At 38.0% G+C, this 20,072-nt stretch overlaps 1 protein-coding gene across 1 annotated transcript in view; it reads right to left on the bottom strand.

The window, feature by feature from the left end:
* Positions 1-20,072, bottom strand: part of LOC131154394 (mediator of RNA polymerase II transcription subunit 13) — a 65,410-nt gene that overhangs the window by 22,866 nt on the left and 22,472 nt on the right. Inside the window, exons 7-10 of the mRNA XM_058107128.1 lie at positions 19,944-20,027; positions 10,680-10,757; positions 10,381-10,457; positions 66-144 (exon numbers count right to left, since the gene is read on the bottom strand). Coding sequence (XP_057963111.1) covers positions 66-144; positions 10,381-10,457; positions 10,680-10,757; positions 19,944-20,027 — 318 coding nt within the window. The remainder of the gene's footprint in view (positions 1-65; positions 145-10,380; positions 10,458-10,679; positions 10,758-19,943; positions 20,028-20,072) is intronic.

The raw sequence follows: 20,072 nt of genomic DNA, 5'->3' as shown, positions 1-20,072 counted from the left end.
AAAGAACCAAAAAGTATAAGGAAAATGTTGAATAACTAAATAAATAGATAAACAAATAAATCAACCTGAAATACACTTGTTTCACAATATCACTTGGACAGCATCCAGTAAGCCTGCCACGCATTCCATGAGGAGAAACGATAACTGCCAAAACACATTAAAATACAATTGGTATTGATACCAAAAGCAGCAAACACTACATTACCAACACTTTAGAAAAATAGTAGTAACATCTTCTACGTCACTAAAACTGCAGTCAGCAATTCATGCACTCACTATTAGCTGAAGGCATGAAGGTGCGCGGAGTGATGAAAAAGTGCCTCTGCTACAATTTTTTTTTTTTAATATTCTCAGTGTTTTCAGGTTGGATGAGCATATGTATCGAAATTAAATATGTTTTTGGGCAACATTCAGGGAGATTCAAGATTCTAAACTTTGGATAGTTTCGGGACCTTTTCTTCTAGAACTTTTTTTCCTCTTCTCGTTTAATTTGTTCTCCTAGGTTTTTTTTTCTCTTGTTAATTGCAACTGGAGAGGCAAGATTCTTCTAATCGTGATGTTAAATCAAGAATGGGAAGAATGGGAAGCCCTGTGAGGCTTTAACCCAGGATGCTTGCATTACATGCTTTGATACGCTAAGAGGCCCAAAACTCATTTTCATTTTTCTTTGCATCATTCAGCAGCCTGGAATTCTGCAGAAACAGTTGTGGCCTCTTTGGTGAGAAGTTGCAGGTGCCCACTCATGAATCAACACAAGCAATTTAGATGGATGATTAAAGTCATTACAGTAGCTTTAACATAAACAGCAATCACAGAAACAAAGAAAAGCTTTCTCCCAATTTCTTGGGTGATCCACAGCTCCACACAATACTCATATAGCCACTTAGTCTAAAGCTTTTTTCTTCTTTTCTGATATCCCGGAACTCCAACAAAGACAAACCTTCAGAAACCTTCCCACCCACCCCCAGGGCAGGCAACACCAAATTGGCAGGAGACAGCACCCACCCCACAGCCCCCTCCTGATATCAAGGATCAGCCTTTGTGCAGAATCAAACTTCACCATCTGTTTTCATGTCATAATAATTTCAAATATGATGGATGAAGAATAAATCGATAGATCTTAATATTATCTCATTTCTTCAACAAAAATTGTGTTAATAGGGAGAATATGACTGTTGAAGAAAAAAATGTTGAAGGTGTTAGGTTAGATTAACTCAAGTTAGACTAAAAATTCTTTCTTGATATATTTAAAATATTTGTACTTTAAGTATACCTACGAAGCACCAATACTGACAAAAGACATAGATACGACACAATACTAATGGCGATATGACAATTTTGAAAAATTTGAGGATACAACAGGACAACGACGTTAATTAAATAATATATATATATATATATATATATATATATATATATATAGGCATGTTTTCCTTTTATATGACAAACATTGTGGTAATTTTGATTTAAAATGAAATGTAAGCACCATTCATGCATGCACATTTCAAACTACACTTGTACAATCATCAGCTACATTAATATTACAGAATATATTGGTCCGACAAAAAATAAATAAATAAATAAAACAACTCAAGGGTGGGGCTGATGCGGGCAATGGGCATGGCTCATCCGGAAATTTAAGAAAGAAAAAAGGAAATAAAAGAAAATGATTAACAGAGAGTGGCATATTGCAATTGCTTTAGAGAAAAAAAAAGTGGGGGGGGGGGGGGGGTTTCGAAATATAGTAGTCGAGGCGCAAGGCACAATGAGGCTCAAAGGGTATCTAGAGCCTAGGCACAAGGCAAAGGCATGCCTCCTAAAAGTGAGGCACGCATTTAATAAAATTGTCTGTAAAATACCCTCTATAATGAATTCTTGGTTGAAGACAACTTAGCACTAATATTTGAATTTTAAAATGTCAACTTGTTTAATACTAGAACATAAATATAAATACTATAAGACAAATTTTCAATAATATATAATGTTCAGGCCATCAGTTCCACAAAATAGAAATACAAATAAGCAGCAGAAAAACCGAAAAAAAAAAGAGCAAAAAAGCAGCAGCACTGCCACTCTCACTGAAATTCCAGATAACAAAAGCTGAAATGCCAAGAAAAGAAATGCTTCCACGAAAAAAAACAGCTTAGTTTCCAAATGAAACAGGAAAATTAAAAAAACAAAGAACAACAAATAGGGGCCTAGAGCAGCAGAGCATTACAGAAGAAGACTTAAGTAGTAGCAGAGCAGAAATTTCAGGAAAAAAGGTGCAGAAATTCCAAAAAAATAAAAAAATAAAAAGGGGGTTTGCAGCTCTGGCTGAGAGCAGCACAGCAGACCAGAAGAAGAAGAAAAAAAGAAAGAAGTCTGAGAGCATCTGAGCAGATATGTAGAGAAAAAGAAATTCAATAAAATCAGCAAAAATAAAAAATAAAAAAACAACAACAAAAACAACAAAACCAAGCCTTAGTCCCACTAGGTGGGGTCGGCTATATGAATCCTTTTACGCCAATTTATGCGATCATGAACCATTTCTTTTGATAGATTCAATGCTATTAAATCCTTACTATTTTCTCCTAAGTTATTTTAGGTCCATCCCTACCCATTCAATTGCCCCCCACAGTAACTAAGTCACTCTTCCTCACAGGTGCACTATGTGGCATACGTTGCAAGTGTCCATACCATCTGAGTCGTCCCTCCCTTATCTTATCTTCTATAGGAGCTACACCTAACTTACCGCGAATATGTTCATTCCTTAATTTATCTTTCAATGTTATACCACTCATCCATCTAAGCATTCTCATCTTGGCAACTTTTACTTTTTGGATATTCTGTTTCTTCGTCACCCAACATTTTGATCCATATAGCATAGCTGGTCTTATAGCTGTCCTATAAAACTTTTCTTTTAATTTTAAGGGTATTCTATTATCACAGAGCACACTTGAAGTACTTCTCCATTTTACCCAACTTGCTTTAACTCTATGCCTTACATCATCTTCAATTTCTCATTCAGCTTGCAAAATATATCCAAAGTATCGAAATCTACAAGTTCTATTTATTTCTTCATCATCAAGTTTAACTTTGTCTCCAATATTCCTCCTATCATTACTAAAATTACATTTCATATATTCTGTCTTATTTCTACCTATCCTAAAGCCTCTAGATTACAAAACTTCTCTCCATAATTCTAACTCAGCCTCTACTCCGTCCCTTGTTTCGTCAATTAATACAATATCATTTGCAAACAACACACACCATGGAACCTCCTTTTGAATACTCTTAGTCAATTGGTCTATCACTAAAGCAAAAAGATAAGGACTCAAAAGCAGATCCTTGATGTACACCTATGTGATTGGAAATTCTATAGTTTCTCCATCTATAGTCCTTACACTAGTCATTACTCTATCGTACAGATTCTTAATGACATCAGTACACCTACTACATACACCTTTTTTTTCTAAAACTCACCATAGAACCTCCCTAGGTATCCTATCATATGCTTTCTCAAGATCAATAAATATCATATGCAAGTTCCTCTTCTTTTCCCTAAACTTTTCCATTAATCTTCTTAAAAAATAAATAGCTTTTGTGGTAGATCTCCCAGGCATAAAACCAAATTGATTTTCTGAGATCTTCGTTTCTAACCTTAATCTTTGTTCAACTACTCTTTCCCATAGTTTTATCGTATGACTCATAAGTTTAATTCCACAATAGTTATTACAATTTTGAATATCTCCTTTATTTTTGTATCTAAGTATTAAAGTGTTTTTCCTCCATTCATCTGACATTTTCTTAGTTTTTACAATTGTATTAAATAAATTAGTTAACCATATAATTCTGTTATCACCTAAGCATTTTCAAACTTCAATTGGAATGTTATCTGGTCCCATAACTTTCCCATTTTTCATCTTTTTTAGTGCAAACTTAACTTCGTTAACTCTAATTTTGCGAATAAATCTCATATTTTTAGTCTTTTCCTCGTTTGACAATTCTAAGTTTAAGCCTTCTATTTGGTTTTCATTAAACAACTTACTAAAGTAACTTCGCCATCTTTCTTTAATGTCCTCATCCTTGACCAATACAATATCATCCTCACTTTTTATACATTTTCCATTTCCTAAGTCCTTACTCTTCCTTTCTCTAGCTTTAGCAAGTTTAAATATATCTTTTTCCCCTTCTTTTGTACCTAATCTATCTTACAAACTATTAAATGATCTATATTTAGCTTCACTAACAGTCTTTTTTGCATCTTTTCTTGCCTCCTTATATTTTTCAAAGTTATCTCTGTTTCTACATTTTTGCCAAGTTTTATACCAACTTCTTTTTGTCTTTATGATTTTTTGTACATCTTTATCCCACCACCAACTCTCTTTGCTATTCAAGAATCTTCCCCTTGATTGACCTAGAATCTCTTTTGTTATCTTTTTAATAGAGCTAGCTAATCTATTACAAAGAGTATTTGTATTTATCCCATCCTCTATGGTCCAATCCCCATCTTTGATTATTTTATCTTTAAATTTTATTATACTTTCTCCTTTTAGGTTCTACCATCTAGTTCTCTTACACTGGTTTATTTTATCCTTTTTCTTCCATTTTTTAATATATATATCTAACACTAAGACTCTATGTTGTGTGGTTAGGCTTTCACCTGGAAAAACTTTACAGTCCTTACATAATAAACGATCTACCCTCCTAGTTAAAAAAAAATATATCTATTTGACTTCTATTTTGTCCACTTTTAAAGGTTATTAAGTGTTCTTTTCTCTTCTTAAAGCAAGTATTCATCATACTAAAATCATATGACATACCAAAGTCTAAGGTCATCTCCCCAGACTCATTTTTATCTCCATATCCATATGCTCTATGTATCCTCTCATAATTTTTATTATCTCTTCCAACATGTCCATTCAGATCTCCTCCTATAAATATTTTCTCAGTCCATGGTATGCCTTGTATAATACTATCCATATCTTCCCAAAATTGTCCCTTAAGATTTTCTGCTAAGCCGATTTGAGGAGCATAAGTACTAATGATATTTATTATCTCTTGTCCTAATACCATCTTGATATTTATAATTCTATCCCCTACTCTAGTTACATCCACAACGCTATCTTTTAAGTTTTTGTCTATAATAATGCCTACTCATTCTTATGTTTTTCTTTTTCAGTGTACCGAAATTTAAATCCTGATTTATCAATTTCTCTAGCTTTCTCCCCCACCCACTTAGTTTCTTGAAGGCAAATTATATTAATTCTTCTTCTGATCATTGTATCCATAATTTCCATGCTTTTACCTGTAAGTGTCCCTATATTCCAAGTTACTAATCTAATCCTGGTTTCCTGAACTAATGTCTTTACCTGCCCACGTCCAGAATGAAGCAGGAACCCTCACATATTTGACACTATACCCGGGCGCCGACACGGCACGTCATTTCAGGGTGATGACCTCGCCCACTTTTCACTACACCCGGGTGGTTCAAGTGCAACGCGTCGCTCGTAGGGGACACCCCAACAAATATTCGGTAAGAATTCATATCATAGTGATCTGACAAATTTTACGCTGGTTGTCAACTACCTAATGCAACCCAAGAAGAAGAAGAAGAGAGAAGAAAGGAGACTTGCTTGATCAAGAAGAAGAAGAAGAAGATGGAGAAAAGACCAAGTTTTCCTTCAATTTAGGCTTGAGAGTTGGCCTTTGATTGAAGCTCTACCTGTGTCATGGGATGTTGAGGCTTTTTTTTTTTTTTTTTGAGACTGCTAACTTGCTGAGGGTTAAAAGATATCAGATGCAGGATAAACTAACTATTATATTGTGCATTTAACCCTTTTTATACTCACACGCAAATAATATGGCTGAGATTAAAAGAGAAGGGGAAGATTGCAAAGTATAAGGTAAACATTTGTGAGGTGTGCCTCACAGCGAGCCTCTTAAAGGTCACATCACCTTAACCCATGTGAGGCACAAGCCTCAACAACTCAGTGTGCCTCGCCGCCTCATGCCTTGGCGTGCCTGACTACTATGCTTATAGGATCTAGGAGGTCCGATGATGCTCTACAAGGTTGGTGCAATGGCACTAGGGCTTCAAAATCCAACCACTCCAACATCAAATCTCTCAATTCAAAAAACATTTTTTAGGTTTTGTTAATAGAATTAAAGAGGCAACAAAATGAAGTGTTTCGGTGCAAGAAGTGTCCCCAAGGTGTTCTCATCATGTTAGGAAGAGTCTCAACCATGTCTAAAAATAAAAATTAATTAATTAGTTTCCGATACATGTAGGATACATGTCGGGAGTTTCTTAGAGCTTCTAGAAGTGTCTGTGTTTCCTAGTTACATCCTTACATACATACTCATCCAAAGCATGCTTAATTCATTCATTCATTCATAAATCCAAGCAAAACCTAAAACTTAACGATCTAAATCTTGACTAAATAATTCTAATTGCTTAAATTAAATTAAATATGTCCATGTGAATTATAATCATCCCAACCAATGCCGAGTCTGCTATGTATTGAGAAGCCAATAAAAAAATCTCAAGCGACACTTCTACCCCACCTTGCACAGTGTATTTTTATTGTCATATGTCGAAATTCTTTTCATAGCACATGTTAATAAGCTAAAATGAAAGTCATCAATATACCATATAAAGGACATGCATTTCTAAATCCCTATACATAACAATGGAGATGTGAGGCAATGAGGAGCTAGGGAGGACAGATGCATCCTGGGTGCTGCAGGAGCTTGCAGATTAGGGCCTGCGCCCTAAACTATAAGTTGTCAATAAGTATATTATTATGTACATCAGTACTCAAACAGCTTTACAAGATGCATGTTTATAAATAAATTTCTCTTTCAAACTGCACTTCAAATAATTTAATTATGACGTATGCATTAAACAAGAGCATAAGAATGAGGGTCATGAAACAGAATAGTGACTGAGCACATAACTAAACAATCTGCGTCATTTATTTATGGAGATTTACAAATATGGACATAACCAGGTAGATGCCTTGAAACAGCTAACTTCACATCATGAGCACAGACCTTGCCTTGTTATAAAACCTTGCTGTTTCTCCTCCTCCAACTCCAAATTCTTTATGTATAAACTTCAATCCACTTTCATAACTTTTGACTCCGAAGAAGAATAAAGACGCCGAAGAAGAGTAAATCCATCAAGATGTCAGACTATAACCTATTAGTTTAGTTCCTAGTGTTTATAAAATCATCACTAAAGTTTTAGCTAACAGATTGAGTGTGGTGCTTGATAGGACTATCTCTAAGGGTCAAAATGCATTCGTGAGGGGTAGGCAAATTGTGGATGCCATTTTCGTTACCAATGAGGTTGTTGAGGATACTTAGAGAAGAAAGAAGGAATGACTCATTTTTTAAATTGGATTTGCGAAAGCTTTAGAGTGAGTTGGAATTTCCTGGATAAGATTTTTGTGAGAAAGGGGTTTGGAGAGAGATGGCATCATTGGATTAGAAGCTGCTTCCATAATATGAGCTACTCGGTAATAGTGAATGGTGAGCCTAAATCTTGGTTTAAGGTTACAGGAGAGATTAGGCAAGGCGACCCTCTCTCCTTTTTTTTGTTTGTTTTAGTGGCTGATATTTTGAGTAAGGTGGTGGGTAGGGCTGTGGATAGAGCTCTAGTGAAAGGATTAAAGTTGGGGAGGGAGGGGGTTAGGGTTTTCACCTTCAGTTTGCTGATGATACTATCCTTTTTTTAAGAGAACCATAGACCCTTCTTTTTAAATATTTTGGTTCTTCTCCATGTTTTCGAGAAGGTTTCTAGGCTTAAGATTAATATAGGGAAGAGCGGTATTGCAGCTATTAATATGCTTAATGAGCGCGTTTGGGAGTTGTCTCAAAGGTGGGTTGTAGTGTTTTGGGTTGGCCACTGTCTTATCTAATGGTTCCTGATGTAGAACAAGAAGCAGGATGAATCATTTTGACCCAATTAGGAGGCCTATGTCAAAGAATAGGGTGAATGGTTTATTGGGTCTGAAACCCCAAATGTGCTTAGTTAGTTAGTTGTGCTTAAGTAGATGTGTAGTTTGCTTGTATTAGGATTATTTATGTTGGGGTGTACCCAGGGGTATGTTTGTAATGCAATGTAGTTTTAAGGGTATGTGTTTAATTTCATGTGTTTAGAGGCTTTCTTATAAATAGTGTTTGAAAGCCATGATCCAGACAGCAGTTGATGAATTTGAATGGGAATTGAACGTAAGTTCCCCCTTGGTATCCCCTCTCTCCTCCCTTCCCTTTCCTTCCTCTCTTTTATTTCTTCTAAATTCTCCCATGGCTGCAGAACCTTGATGTTGCCCCTGCATCATTCTTTAACCTTGTGGGAAGAAAGCATATGTCAAAGCACTAAATAGGTTCTCAAATTGTCATCATCATCTAAATCACTTGGAATTTCTGTTTCAGCTTCAACTACTTGAGCTGATCATCATCTTCTTCTTCTTCTTTTTCTGCAACAGCCATGAATTGGCTAGGACATTGTGCAACTCGATGTCCAAAACCTCGACATTTAAAGCATTTGTGTGAAGGTTGGCTCTTTGAAGTTGTTCCAAAATGCTCAGGAGTCTTCCAAGAGGCATTAGTCTGAACACCTTTACCCAATTGCTCAACTTTCTTCTCTCGTACAACTCCACTAGTACTCTTCTCAAACTGAAGGGCTGATGTAGCTTTAGGAGAACCGCATTGCATGTCCTCCTCAATCTGAGTGGCAACTTGTGTTGCATTCCCAACTGTAATGAGACGACAAGCAACAAGTTTGGAGGCTAAAATCATATAGCTCCTAGTGGCCCATTAGCAGCTGTGCTGGCTTAGAAGAAACCACTCTAGTAGTCATTTCCTTTTCTTAATTTGGACAAGGCCCAAAATCATACAGCCCAGGCCACCTTCTGCCTCCACAGCCCTCTACCTCCCTACACAATTCCTACTATGCCCATTTAGCAGCCCCACTCCTTCCCCACATCCTCCCTCCTAAGAGGCCGAATTGAAAATGCACTAACTTGGTGCCCAGCCCATTATCTCCCTTCCATTTACCTCCATCTCTAGCTTGTTCAAATTCAAAGTGTAACATGATTTATGACGACTGACATTCTTGCACCAAAATATCTCTCTTGCCAACTGCAATCTCCAGTGAAATTTTTTTCCGACCTGCACAGTCCAGCCAATGTTTTCGGTGGAACTCCCATCCCTCTCCAATTGAGCTCCAGATATCAACATATTAGCATATCAGCAGATTTGGGTTTATGGCCAATACTCCGGAAATCTAGCAGCTCCTCTTCGGCTTTCACAATTCTCTGCAGTTCAGTCATAGCACCCCTTACCGATCAACAAGAGTGTGGCCAGTCTCAATTTCATCCAAAACTCTAAAGAACTGACAGCCACCACCCTGATGCTTCTTCTCCATCAAGAATTCTCAACAACAACCTTCTTCCGGAATCTAAAAATGCCTCAATGAATGTTAAATTGCTCAATTTACTTTCCAGAAATTACATAAGAATGAACCCATTCAGAAATCTAAACTTCATATCCATGTAGTCTGATCTCGCTGACAAGAACTGATGAAAGTGATTGTGCACCCAATTATCTTCATTTCACCCCCAGTGACAGGAGAGATAACCCTCTTCCAGTTCTCTCCATAATTTGCAGGACATTCAAGACACCAATATCTCAGATTGAAAAATTTTCTTGCCTGCTCTAGATCAGGCATAAGAAAACCAGGATACTGGCTAAACAAGGCAGGTATTTTCTCCAATCCAGTCACATTTCTCCCGAGTAAGGGATTGACAGAAACTAGGTTAAGGGTCAAAAGAATCAGAATATCTTCAGGAATCTAAGTATGATTTTAAGTAGGATTCAGAATATAACCCTTGCTGTGTTAAAGGTATGTTTCTGGGTTTGAAATCGAATGGATTCTGGTTATTACAGGCAAAGAAACAAACAATGACTCAACAAATGAATATGTATGTGAGGTTCATCGGCATTGGGCACAGGAACATAGAAGTTCATCCTCGAGACAGCAATGAAGCTCATCAAGTTAACATGACAGAACACGGATAGAGCATTTTACTAAAAATATCTTGGGAATATGATGACACTGCATTAGATAGAATCATAGAAGAGTATAAACCTGACTTGATAATCAATTTGCATCAAAATAACAGGTATTAAATGATCAGAAATAAACATAACATATCCCCATTCTCCCTCTTTTATAAACAATCAGAATAAAAATCTAGATACAAAACCTATAAGAATGGTAAGGTAAAAGTTCTTATGAAACATCATCATAACTAACACCCTAAATATCAGATTCTGCCATTAGCAATTTCTACAGAGCAAAAAAAAAAAAAAATTCAAGCAAACAACCTGGAAGCTTTGCACCAGAACTCTTAGAAGAATTTAATAGTCTTTCAATGTCACTGCTTGAGAGTGCACGAATATGCCTGGAAAGGAATGAGAAAAAATGAATATAAATTCACCGCATGTACCAGGAAGATTTAATGACAAAATAAGCACAATAACATGGAGGGCAATAAACAAAATAACATGCATGAATTCATATACTTTGCTGAGTATAATGTGCATGAAGATCTATTAACCAGATACTGGTCCAATAACACCGTAACATCAGATCAAAAAGAAAAAGAGGTAAATACTTGACGTACTTTGCAGATATTACAACATGCACAAAGATTGCCTCTTCTGTGGCAGCAAAGACAAACTCAACTGTAAGCTGCCCCCTCCTACAAAGAAAGCCAACAATGTTAGTCAACATAAAGAATCCAATATGAGACAATGACACGCCCAAGAAAGTAGGAACCATCCGACACAAGCAGCACTAGTTCTGATGTAACTGGGAAAAGAAAGGCACACAAAAGGATCCAGTAACTTCCAGCTAATAGTCCTGTTGACAAAAGAATTATAAAAACCCAACCATATCACAGCACATGCAATCACAATTTCTTTCTTTTGTAACTTTAGAATCCCTTCTGTTCTTCCTACAGTCCCTCTAGGAAAATAGTAAAAAGATGTTTTCTAACTTTTCTATATAAATTTGGAAAATTGGAAAACAAATTGGTATTTTTGTAATTATTTCAAAAATTTGAAAAGAAACATAAAACTATTTTCACAAGAAAATAGTGTCAAAACTGTTTACTGATGTTCATATATTTCATACAAATGTTGTAAAAAATGAAAATTTAGCTAACCTTTTTGTAATTTTTTGGAAAAATTAAAATGGAAAATGACAATTGTTTTCCACAACTAAATGGACCCTTCTATATTCCCTCCTTCCAAAAAACGGCCCTCCACTAAATGAGAAAAAAAAAAATGTATGGGTGAGATTTTGCCTACCCCTGTGGAGGAGATCAATGGGAAGGATATAGATATCTGCTCAACATTTGCTGGACAAGTTGAGCCTGTGGCTGTTTGCCCGTCAAGGAAAAGAAGTTCATTTAAATGGTAAAAAAACAAGAGTGAAGCAAGACCAGCTAGAAGAGGAGAATTTGCAGTTCTTGAGTATAAAAGAAAAGGAATAAAGAGGGAATTTTTTATTTAGCTTTTGTTTGGTTTTTTAACTGAAAAAAAAATGTCAGTAAAAGATGTAAGGATGTATATAAAGATAGATAAGAAACACTCCTAATAGGAGGTAAAATACAAAACAAAGCCTGCAATCCCACTGGAAATCTGCAAACATGTTGATATATTCAACATCTTTCCTGTGAAAATACGCACATTCCATTCCACCCAAATCCCCCACAAACCACAAACCACAAACATCGCACATCTTTACATTCTACTAGCATCCTTACTCCTGCCAAACCCTCTAAAGGATATAACCAAAAAAATCTTCCAGTGACTCCAGAAAAACCCAACTACTGCCAAAACCTCTGAAGGAGAAAACCAAAAAATCTTCCAGTGACTCCAGACAAACCCAACTCTCTCCAAGTAATCCAAACAGTCTATTCTACACAGCCCAACCCCATGTAACCAAACAATGCAAGAAAAGATAGGAACCTCTCTCTCTAAGCTGTCAAAGCATGGAGCACAAACATATGGGATAATGCCTTAGCAGGCCTCCTAGTCTTCAGAAGATTATTGGTGAACTCAATTAAGAATAACCAGCCAAATGAATGCCTTAACCCTAGGGAGAGTTAGGCCTTCCAAATATTCCAATGGGGAAGAAAAGACAAGAACCAAGAAATTGTCGAAGAAGAATTTACATGAAAAAGCTCCTAATAAATCCAAATTCCAAACCCAAACATCCCTCAGTGCTAGAAGAACAGCAAACCTCCAACAAAGAGAGCAAATAAGATATCTCCTCCACGTCCCTACCAATTAAATTTATACAAAAAGGAAAACACAAGATAAAGTATTAGCATCACAGATCATAAATGAAGAAGTGATGGCATTATGAACCATAAAGAAGGCAAAAATATACGAGGAAAAGTTATAGATAATGCAGTATCACCCAACCAGATATCCTCCCAAAAACAAATATGAGAACCATCACCAAAGACTCTTAGAAGAACATCTAATACCTATTATTTGCATCCCAAACATTCGCATGCAAGCCAAATTTACTTCTAATAACTTTGTAATGAAGGGAGTTCTCTTAGGAAACTGCCACAACCATTTTACCCATTAAAGCCATATTTCTTTAGACACCAACTTACCTAGACACAACCCCCCCCCCCCCCTCTTTCTCCTGACCTTTGACCTACAAAATACCTCCCAAATAACCAAATGACCCCTCTTCTCCCCTACCCCTAACCAAAGAAAATCCCACATAATTTTCTCAACCGCATTCTCTACACCAACAAAATTCCAAATAAAGACAAGAACTGAAGAGGGATAGTAGAGAGAAAGAGAGAGGCTTGAATAAGGGTTATGTGACCTACTAAAGAGAATAAAGAACACTTCCACTCAACTGCCAGATTAGACACCTTAGCCACCTCACGATCCCAAAAGGCAAAGAATCTAGGGCCGCCACCCCAAGAAACACTTAAATAGGTTGAAGGCCAATGCAAAATGCAACTCCAAAGCCCTCTCTGATCTGTGATTGATAGCTCCGATCCCACTATTCCTCAAATTTTAAATGAGAATTCTGTTCGGAAGTCTAATAAAATCGTGATAACATTCAAAAGGAGCTATGTATGATCATCAAAAGAAGTAGGGTATTAACCGCAAACTGTAATGAGTTTGAGACACCACCACTCCCTCACTTCCTAGTCCATTCATCATCACAAGCCCTCAATCTACCTAAAGCATCAATAGTGCAAATGAACAAAGGAACAACGGATCCCCTTGACAAGCACCTCCAAGCCTATAACTTAAAATATTCAGGTCTCTCTCTCTCCCTCTCTCCACCTATGCGAGGCAATGATCATCGAAAGGAAGTCCTTGAACCTGGTTCTCTATGGAGAGCTAGTCAATCTGCCCAAAGTTTGAGGAAATCAAAGAGCCAAGGAAAATCTCCATTTTCATAGAGGTAGACAAAGTTATATGGTTCCTTGCTGCATGGGAAGACTTCTAGACCAAGAGACAGAACTTTGTGTCTCCATTGTGGAATCACCACACCAAGAACAAGGAAAATGTTTTTGCTCAAACTCAAAGAAAACAAGTTTGGGCTTCGTCTTGCCCTAACAAAGGAAAATGATGGAGGTTTGAGGAACAGCCTTTCCAGAAGGCTTCAAAGCTCTAGGTTGGGGTAAGATCTCCTCGACAGTTATAGATCCGAGGGAAAAAATGATCCCCATTTGGAAAACATTACCAAAGGGCTTAGAGAAGGATGAGGAGACTTTTCCTAAGTCGTGGCAAAAGATTGGGCATCAATATCCCTCTCTCTATGCTACGTCACCCCAGGGTTTGCCTGTAGCGACAAGTTCTTTTCTAATTGATTGCTCTCACCCCAACTATGGCAGCACCCTCAAGATTGGTCTCAATGTTCCAAAGGGAAAGCCAGCAACATCCAAAATTTGAATTAATATGGGGTAGGCTTACTAAAGCCCAAAACCTTTGCATGCTTCAAAGATCTTGGGGTGGGCCTTACTTTGGGTTCTAGTAGAAACGAGCTAAGTAAGCTCTTCGAGCTAGTACCCTATACTTTATCCCCCTTTTCAATTTACAGGGGGGGGCTCAAGTAGTGGCTCCCCCGAGGCACTTTTCGAGGACCCCACTCAGGAAAATATGAAGATCCTGCCACTGCAGGAGCAAGAAATACAGGCTAAAGAAGGATGGTCAGCACTATGTCCTGGAGTCTTGGAATTCCAGCAAGGGGAAGAGTGTCTGGCTTTAGTTTCAACCCCCTTTCTAAGCCAAGGTAGCTTGGAAAGCACTTCTCCCTCCCCTGTTTTTGAGGTGCTCAAAGGAATGGACTCTGAAGGGGACGGGCTTAAAGAGCAAGTGGATTAGAGTTCCTTTTGAAGGGTTCAATGATAGGCCAATGAATCTCTGAGGAAATTGAGAGAGAGAAGAGAAGAAGGGAAACTCATCATTAAAAAGCCACAGGGCATAGCAAGAAGAAGGATGCCAATTGGGAGCTTCAAAGACTGGAGTTTTCAGTAAATAAAAACAAAATTGCAGGCTGCTCAAATTTGGGGGAAGTCCAGGTCAAGAACCTTCTAGGCAAATCCTGTGGAGAGGTCCTCAAAATTAAAGATAATAGGGATCCTTGGTTCCATGGGGGAGATTTTAATATGGTTTTGAACCCCAACAAAAGAAGTGGGAGCACCTCAGACACTGCAAGCATGAAAGAGTTCACTTCATCAACGAGAATGCACTCATTGATCTACCCCTTATTGGCAGTTTCTACTCTTGGTCTAACTCCATGGAGACTCCCTCTTTTTCATGGATCAATTAGGTTCCTAATCCCCATACTGGGAAGAACATTTCCCTAAGGCCCATCTCAGATCATTCCCCCATCCTACTATATATAGGAGGTATTCGGTGGCAGCCAACTCCTTTCTCATTTGAGAACTTGTGGTTCAAGAATGATGGTGGCTCAAGAACGATGGCTATGGTAGTCTGACAAAGCAATGGTGGACTACTCTCCCCCTGTAATTTCGTCATCGGGTCTTTAGGCCGCTCAATCATATCCATTAAGGTTGAAACCATCGGAGTATGCTTGCTAGAACCCTCTACCTCTGGGCTGACTTCTTTCATTTCTGCCACAGTTCTGCCCTCCCTGTTTCCCTCACTTTTCTCCATAGTGTTCTCTCGAGTTTGGGCATAAGCAATTATTTTCTTATCTTCTGAGTTAGGCCCAACATCCTTTTGGATAAGGCTTGGCCCGCTACCCCTTTTCCTTTAATCACCCATTTATTGGCTGTAAGAGGCCCACTGGTAACAGGCCCAAATTTCCCTCTCCCAAGCCCAATATTAAATTTGGAAGCAATTTTAAAATTTGGGCTGGGTAGGGAAATTAGAGAACCTTTCCTGAAAGCACGGGATTCCCCATCATTCCTTCCTAAATCAATCTTCCCCCTCGCTGACACATAGCCAACAACTTCTGCAAAGGTGCGCTTTTTTGACTGGCTCAAGCCCCAGCTCAGCTCCATCATCAACTTCTTGTGCCTTATTATGTTTAAGAAACTAGTCTTAATATCTAATTGCAATATCCTTGCTACATTCACATGAAAATTGCAAAAGAGCTTCAAAAAGATTCCTCCAGGCTTCACTATTCTTACTCTCAGGAACACATAGAATGCTGTGTTTCCTTCCTGAGATACCCTTCTCTATTTGAAGGAATCTCCCTTTGTCATTGGATCGCAATTTAATCAAGGCCCAAGTCCCTTCTCCTTTCCGCTCATCTACTCCTCGATTTCCTTCACATATTACCCCCAATAACTTCACAATCCAAATGAGTGCACGAAAACTTTCTCTCTGAAAACTCTAAAATCCCGAAAACTAAGGGCTCAAGACAATTAGCACAAAAGGTTTTGCATTCGACCCGCACTAAGGAATGACCTCCTCACCCAAACAACTTCTTACCTAACAAGCCGCTGGTCTCCCCCATTCTTCAATACGAACTCCGATGAACCAGAGTCGCAAAATAGCCAGAAAAACAGGCTCGCTCAACACTACAGAGACTCAGAATCACGGGCAAGGGTTCTCTGAAGGCTGAAAGAAGGTACAACAATCGTCTTTGGAGGCTAAGGATGATTTACTGAAGGGGTGTTCAAAAGTTTGTTGGGGTGGTCTGTTGGGAGACAGAAAAGTTTTCTAATAAAAGAAGGGAAAATAGGACTCGATTAAGGTTGGAATACCAGTGCTAAGGTTTGCTTTCTTGAGTATGATATCAATGGAGGGAGAGAGCACGTAGTAGGGTTCAAGAGGAAAGGTCAAACCAATCATGCTTGCAGGGTCAGGACGACATCAGGAAAGTTGTCATGCTGAGAGAACATCGCGACTTCTCTTTCCTCACATATTGTTGTGTGTAATTATCGGGTTAATCAATTTAGTGTCTTAAGCAATTAAAACAAGAAAAGCATTGTGTGTGAGTAAGCGCGCATGCGCGCGCGCGTGTGCGTGTGAGAGAGAGAGAGAGAGAAAAACACTTCCAAAAATCTTCCCATAAAAAATAATTCTTACATTTTCTAAAAGAAGAACGGAAATAGTACCTCAGCCTCTACTACACTTTTAACATCAACACTTCAAACAAGATTATCCTTCATCCTCTACCGATATACGATTACTAAAAGAAGAGACCCATGAGGTCATGTGATGTAGGACAAGAAGCAAGACCTTGGGAAGATCCATGTTGGAGACTACTTAAGAAGAATTGGATTGGCAATTGTTGAGTTTAATTAGTAGTTTATTATGTATTTAGTTTAATTAGAACAGTATTATGTGTATTTTGTGGGCTTGTTTGTAATATTTGTGTAAAGTAGGGGTATATTTGTAACATAATGTAGTTTTCGGGTTTTATGTGTAATTTCATGTAAAGAGGCTTTCTTATAAATAGCGTGTGAAAGCCATGTTGTAGTTAGTTGTTGATGAATTTGAATTGAAGTTGAACGTGAGTTTCCCCCGGGTATCTCCTCCCTTCCCCTTCCTCCTTCTCTTCGAATTTCTCCATGACTGCAGAACCTTGATGCTCCCCCTGCATCATTTGGTATCAGAGCCCAACCACGATCTCCATTCTTCCATTTCAGTCCACCCATTCCCCCTCACTTCTCTCATTTTCTCTTCCTCTTCTTCCTTCTCTGTTTCTGATCTCCTGTTCTGTCCATAATTCCCCGCTGCCCAGCAGCATGTCTGCCCTCTTCTTCTTGTCTGTTTCTCTTCTCCTTCTCTTCTTGTTCTTCTCTTAATTCTCCCCCATAATTCTCTCACCTCTCTCATTTTTGAATTCTGTGGCTGTCTCTTCGTAGTTTCTAACAGTTTGTGTCTAGCAACTCCTCCAACCTCCCATCTTCTTCTTTTCTCTCCCATAATTCTCGACTCTCTTACTCATTTCAGAATTCTGTGGCTGTCTCTTGGCAGTTTCTGGCACTTTCTATACAGCAACTCCTCCAACCTCCCATCTTCTTCTTTTCTCTCCTGCAGTTTTTTTAACTCTCTCTTTCTCTCTCTATACATACATACATACATACATACATACATATATATATATATATATATATATATATACACTTCTGAATTTCAGTTTAAAAAAAAAAAAGAAAATTTGAAAAGCAGTTCGGCAGTTTCTGAACTTTTCAGAAATTCCAGTCGTGTCCCCATATCTCGAACACCACTTCCCAGCGACCATCCTGGAACACAACCAAAAACAGAACCCCCTGATACCTTTCCCCTCAAAATTTCATCGCCGTCTAGCCACCGGAGGACTCCCACATGCCAGCCAAACATACTCCACCCATCAGCCTTCAAGAATCACTAGTGTCTTGTGTTTTTCTCATCACACCACCACCACTGTGCTCCCCACCCACTGATCTGCAGTCGCCTGAAGTTTCATCGCCAGAATCTTGCTGTCGGTGACTCACGCGCCTCACATGCTGGCATACCATGTGAGAAAGTCTCCCAGAGTCTTCTACAATTTCCTGTCTCGTGAGAAATTGCCTGCAGCCACGATATTCTGAATTTCTCCACGATAACTTGATCTGCAGCTTGATATTTGATTGCGGACACAATATATTGTAAGCAAGCATGATAATTTGGCACGAAACCCAAAAAATTGTCACTACCAGCATCAAAAATAAGGTTTTGTTGCTGTAATTTGTGAGTTTTCTTCATAAATTTGTTTCATTTCAGCAGGACAATCAATATCAAGGTAAATTAAAGACAGTTTTTTTTTTTTTGAGAAATTGGGAGTAAGGCTTGTGGGAAATTGTGTTAAAGGGTTGAGATATATAGTTGCAGCATGTATAAGCATAAATTCAGCAACATGGAGACAAATTATAGGAAAAAGGAATGCCATTTGCCAAACTTTGAGCACAATTTCAAGCTTTTCAACACCTTTCTCAAATTTGGAGAAAAGATTTGCAAAATCATCATTGATGGGAGATGTCCAATGAATGTGGTTTCCTAAAATGGAGTTGTTCGTATGCTACTTTATCTGGAACCCCATCCAAGGCCTTACAACATATCTTGGAATGATAACACTACCTTAAATGTTTATGAAAAATGTTTAGTTCCTATCCAAATGGGTGCTTACCTTGATAATGTTTGGTGTGATATCATACCTTGATAATGTCTTGGTTCTCCTCGGTTGGATGACTTGGGTGTGACTCAAGGGCTTGAGAACACATATGTCTTCCATTGTAATGGGAATAAAATCGTTTTGAAGTATGATCTACCAATTAACCAAGACAAAGAATCTGAGATTATTGATCATGTCGAAGTTACTCAACTTAAAGACACTACAACTAAGGCAAGAATGTTTTTGAAGACATCCAAAGTCTAACCAACATTCCTATTGTAGAGTTTGTCATCCCTGATGAGTTCATTGATGCTAATTCTCAAGTCAAGCCTATGGTGCAGCCAATGGAGCATGGTTTCATGTCTTATTCAACCACTGGCTTTCGAAGAATTTTAGTTTGCTTCTTAATTCTAATCCTCCAACACTTCAAAATTTGAGGCCGAATTTTTTCTAACTGGGAGAGAGTTGATGTAGGTCAAGAAGCAAGACCTTGGGAAGATCCATGTTGGAGACTACTTAAGAAGAATTGGATTGATAATTTTTGTGTTTAATTAGTAGTTCATTATGTATTTAGTTTAATTAGTACAGTATTATGTGGTATTTTGTTGGTTTTTTGTAATATTTGTGTAAAGTAGGGGTATATTTGTAACATAATGTAGTCTTAGGGGTTTAGGTGTAATTTCAGGTAAAGAGGCTTTCTTATAAATAGTGTGTGAAAGCCATGTTGTAGTTAGTTGTTGATGAATTTGAATTGAAGTAGAATGTGAGTTTCCACCCAGGTATCTCCTCTCTCCTCCCTTCCCCTTCCTTCTTCTCTTCTAATTTCTCCATGGCTGCAGAACCTTGATGCTGCCCCTGCATCACCGTGACCTTTCAAAAGTCCTATTAACTTCTAAAGAGACAGAAGGACTGCAACATACTAGAATAAACAGAGAGATTATGTCCATGCAAAAGATGATCCACTTCTACCACCCAATCACCCATGATCTAACCCTAACCTGCATGCATGCAAACATGCTGAAGAGAGGGTGAACCACTGAAACAAATTTATAAAAGGGTCAAGAATAGAACTTTTTTTCTTTTTTTAAAAAACAAATTCATGCCATGTGGATTGGTTTCATATTGTGATAAAGCCTTTATTTCACCGTACATATTATTTTCAATGCTATTCCTTTTCAAAAGCTCAAGTAAACAAGAGATTTTTTTTTTTTTTTTTGCTAATCAGCGAGAGAAATTATTAACATAACCATTACTTGGACTACCAACGTGAATATCTATTGCAACAAACCTGAAAAGTTCTTCAGTCTGTGAATGTGGATGATATCTTGAGAACACATCTCCAAATCTCATGTAGGAAAGTCCCATCATTGCTCTGCCAATTCCAATGAGATAGTCATGTCAAGAATACCAGATATGG

This window comes from Malania oleifera, chromosome 4 (assembly GCF_029873635.1).
Source record: "Malania oleifera isolate guangnan ecotype guangnan chromosome 4, ASM2987363v1, whole genome shotgun sequence".
In the NCBI taxonomy this organism is placed as follows: domain Eukaryota; kingdom Viridiplantae; phylum Streptophyta; class Magnoliopsida; order Santalales; family Ximeniaceae; genus Malania; species Malania oleifera.
The sequence above is the reverse complement of the archived record's forward strand: the minus strand, read 5'-3'. Positions and strand labels throughout refer to the sequence as shown.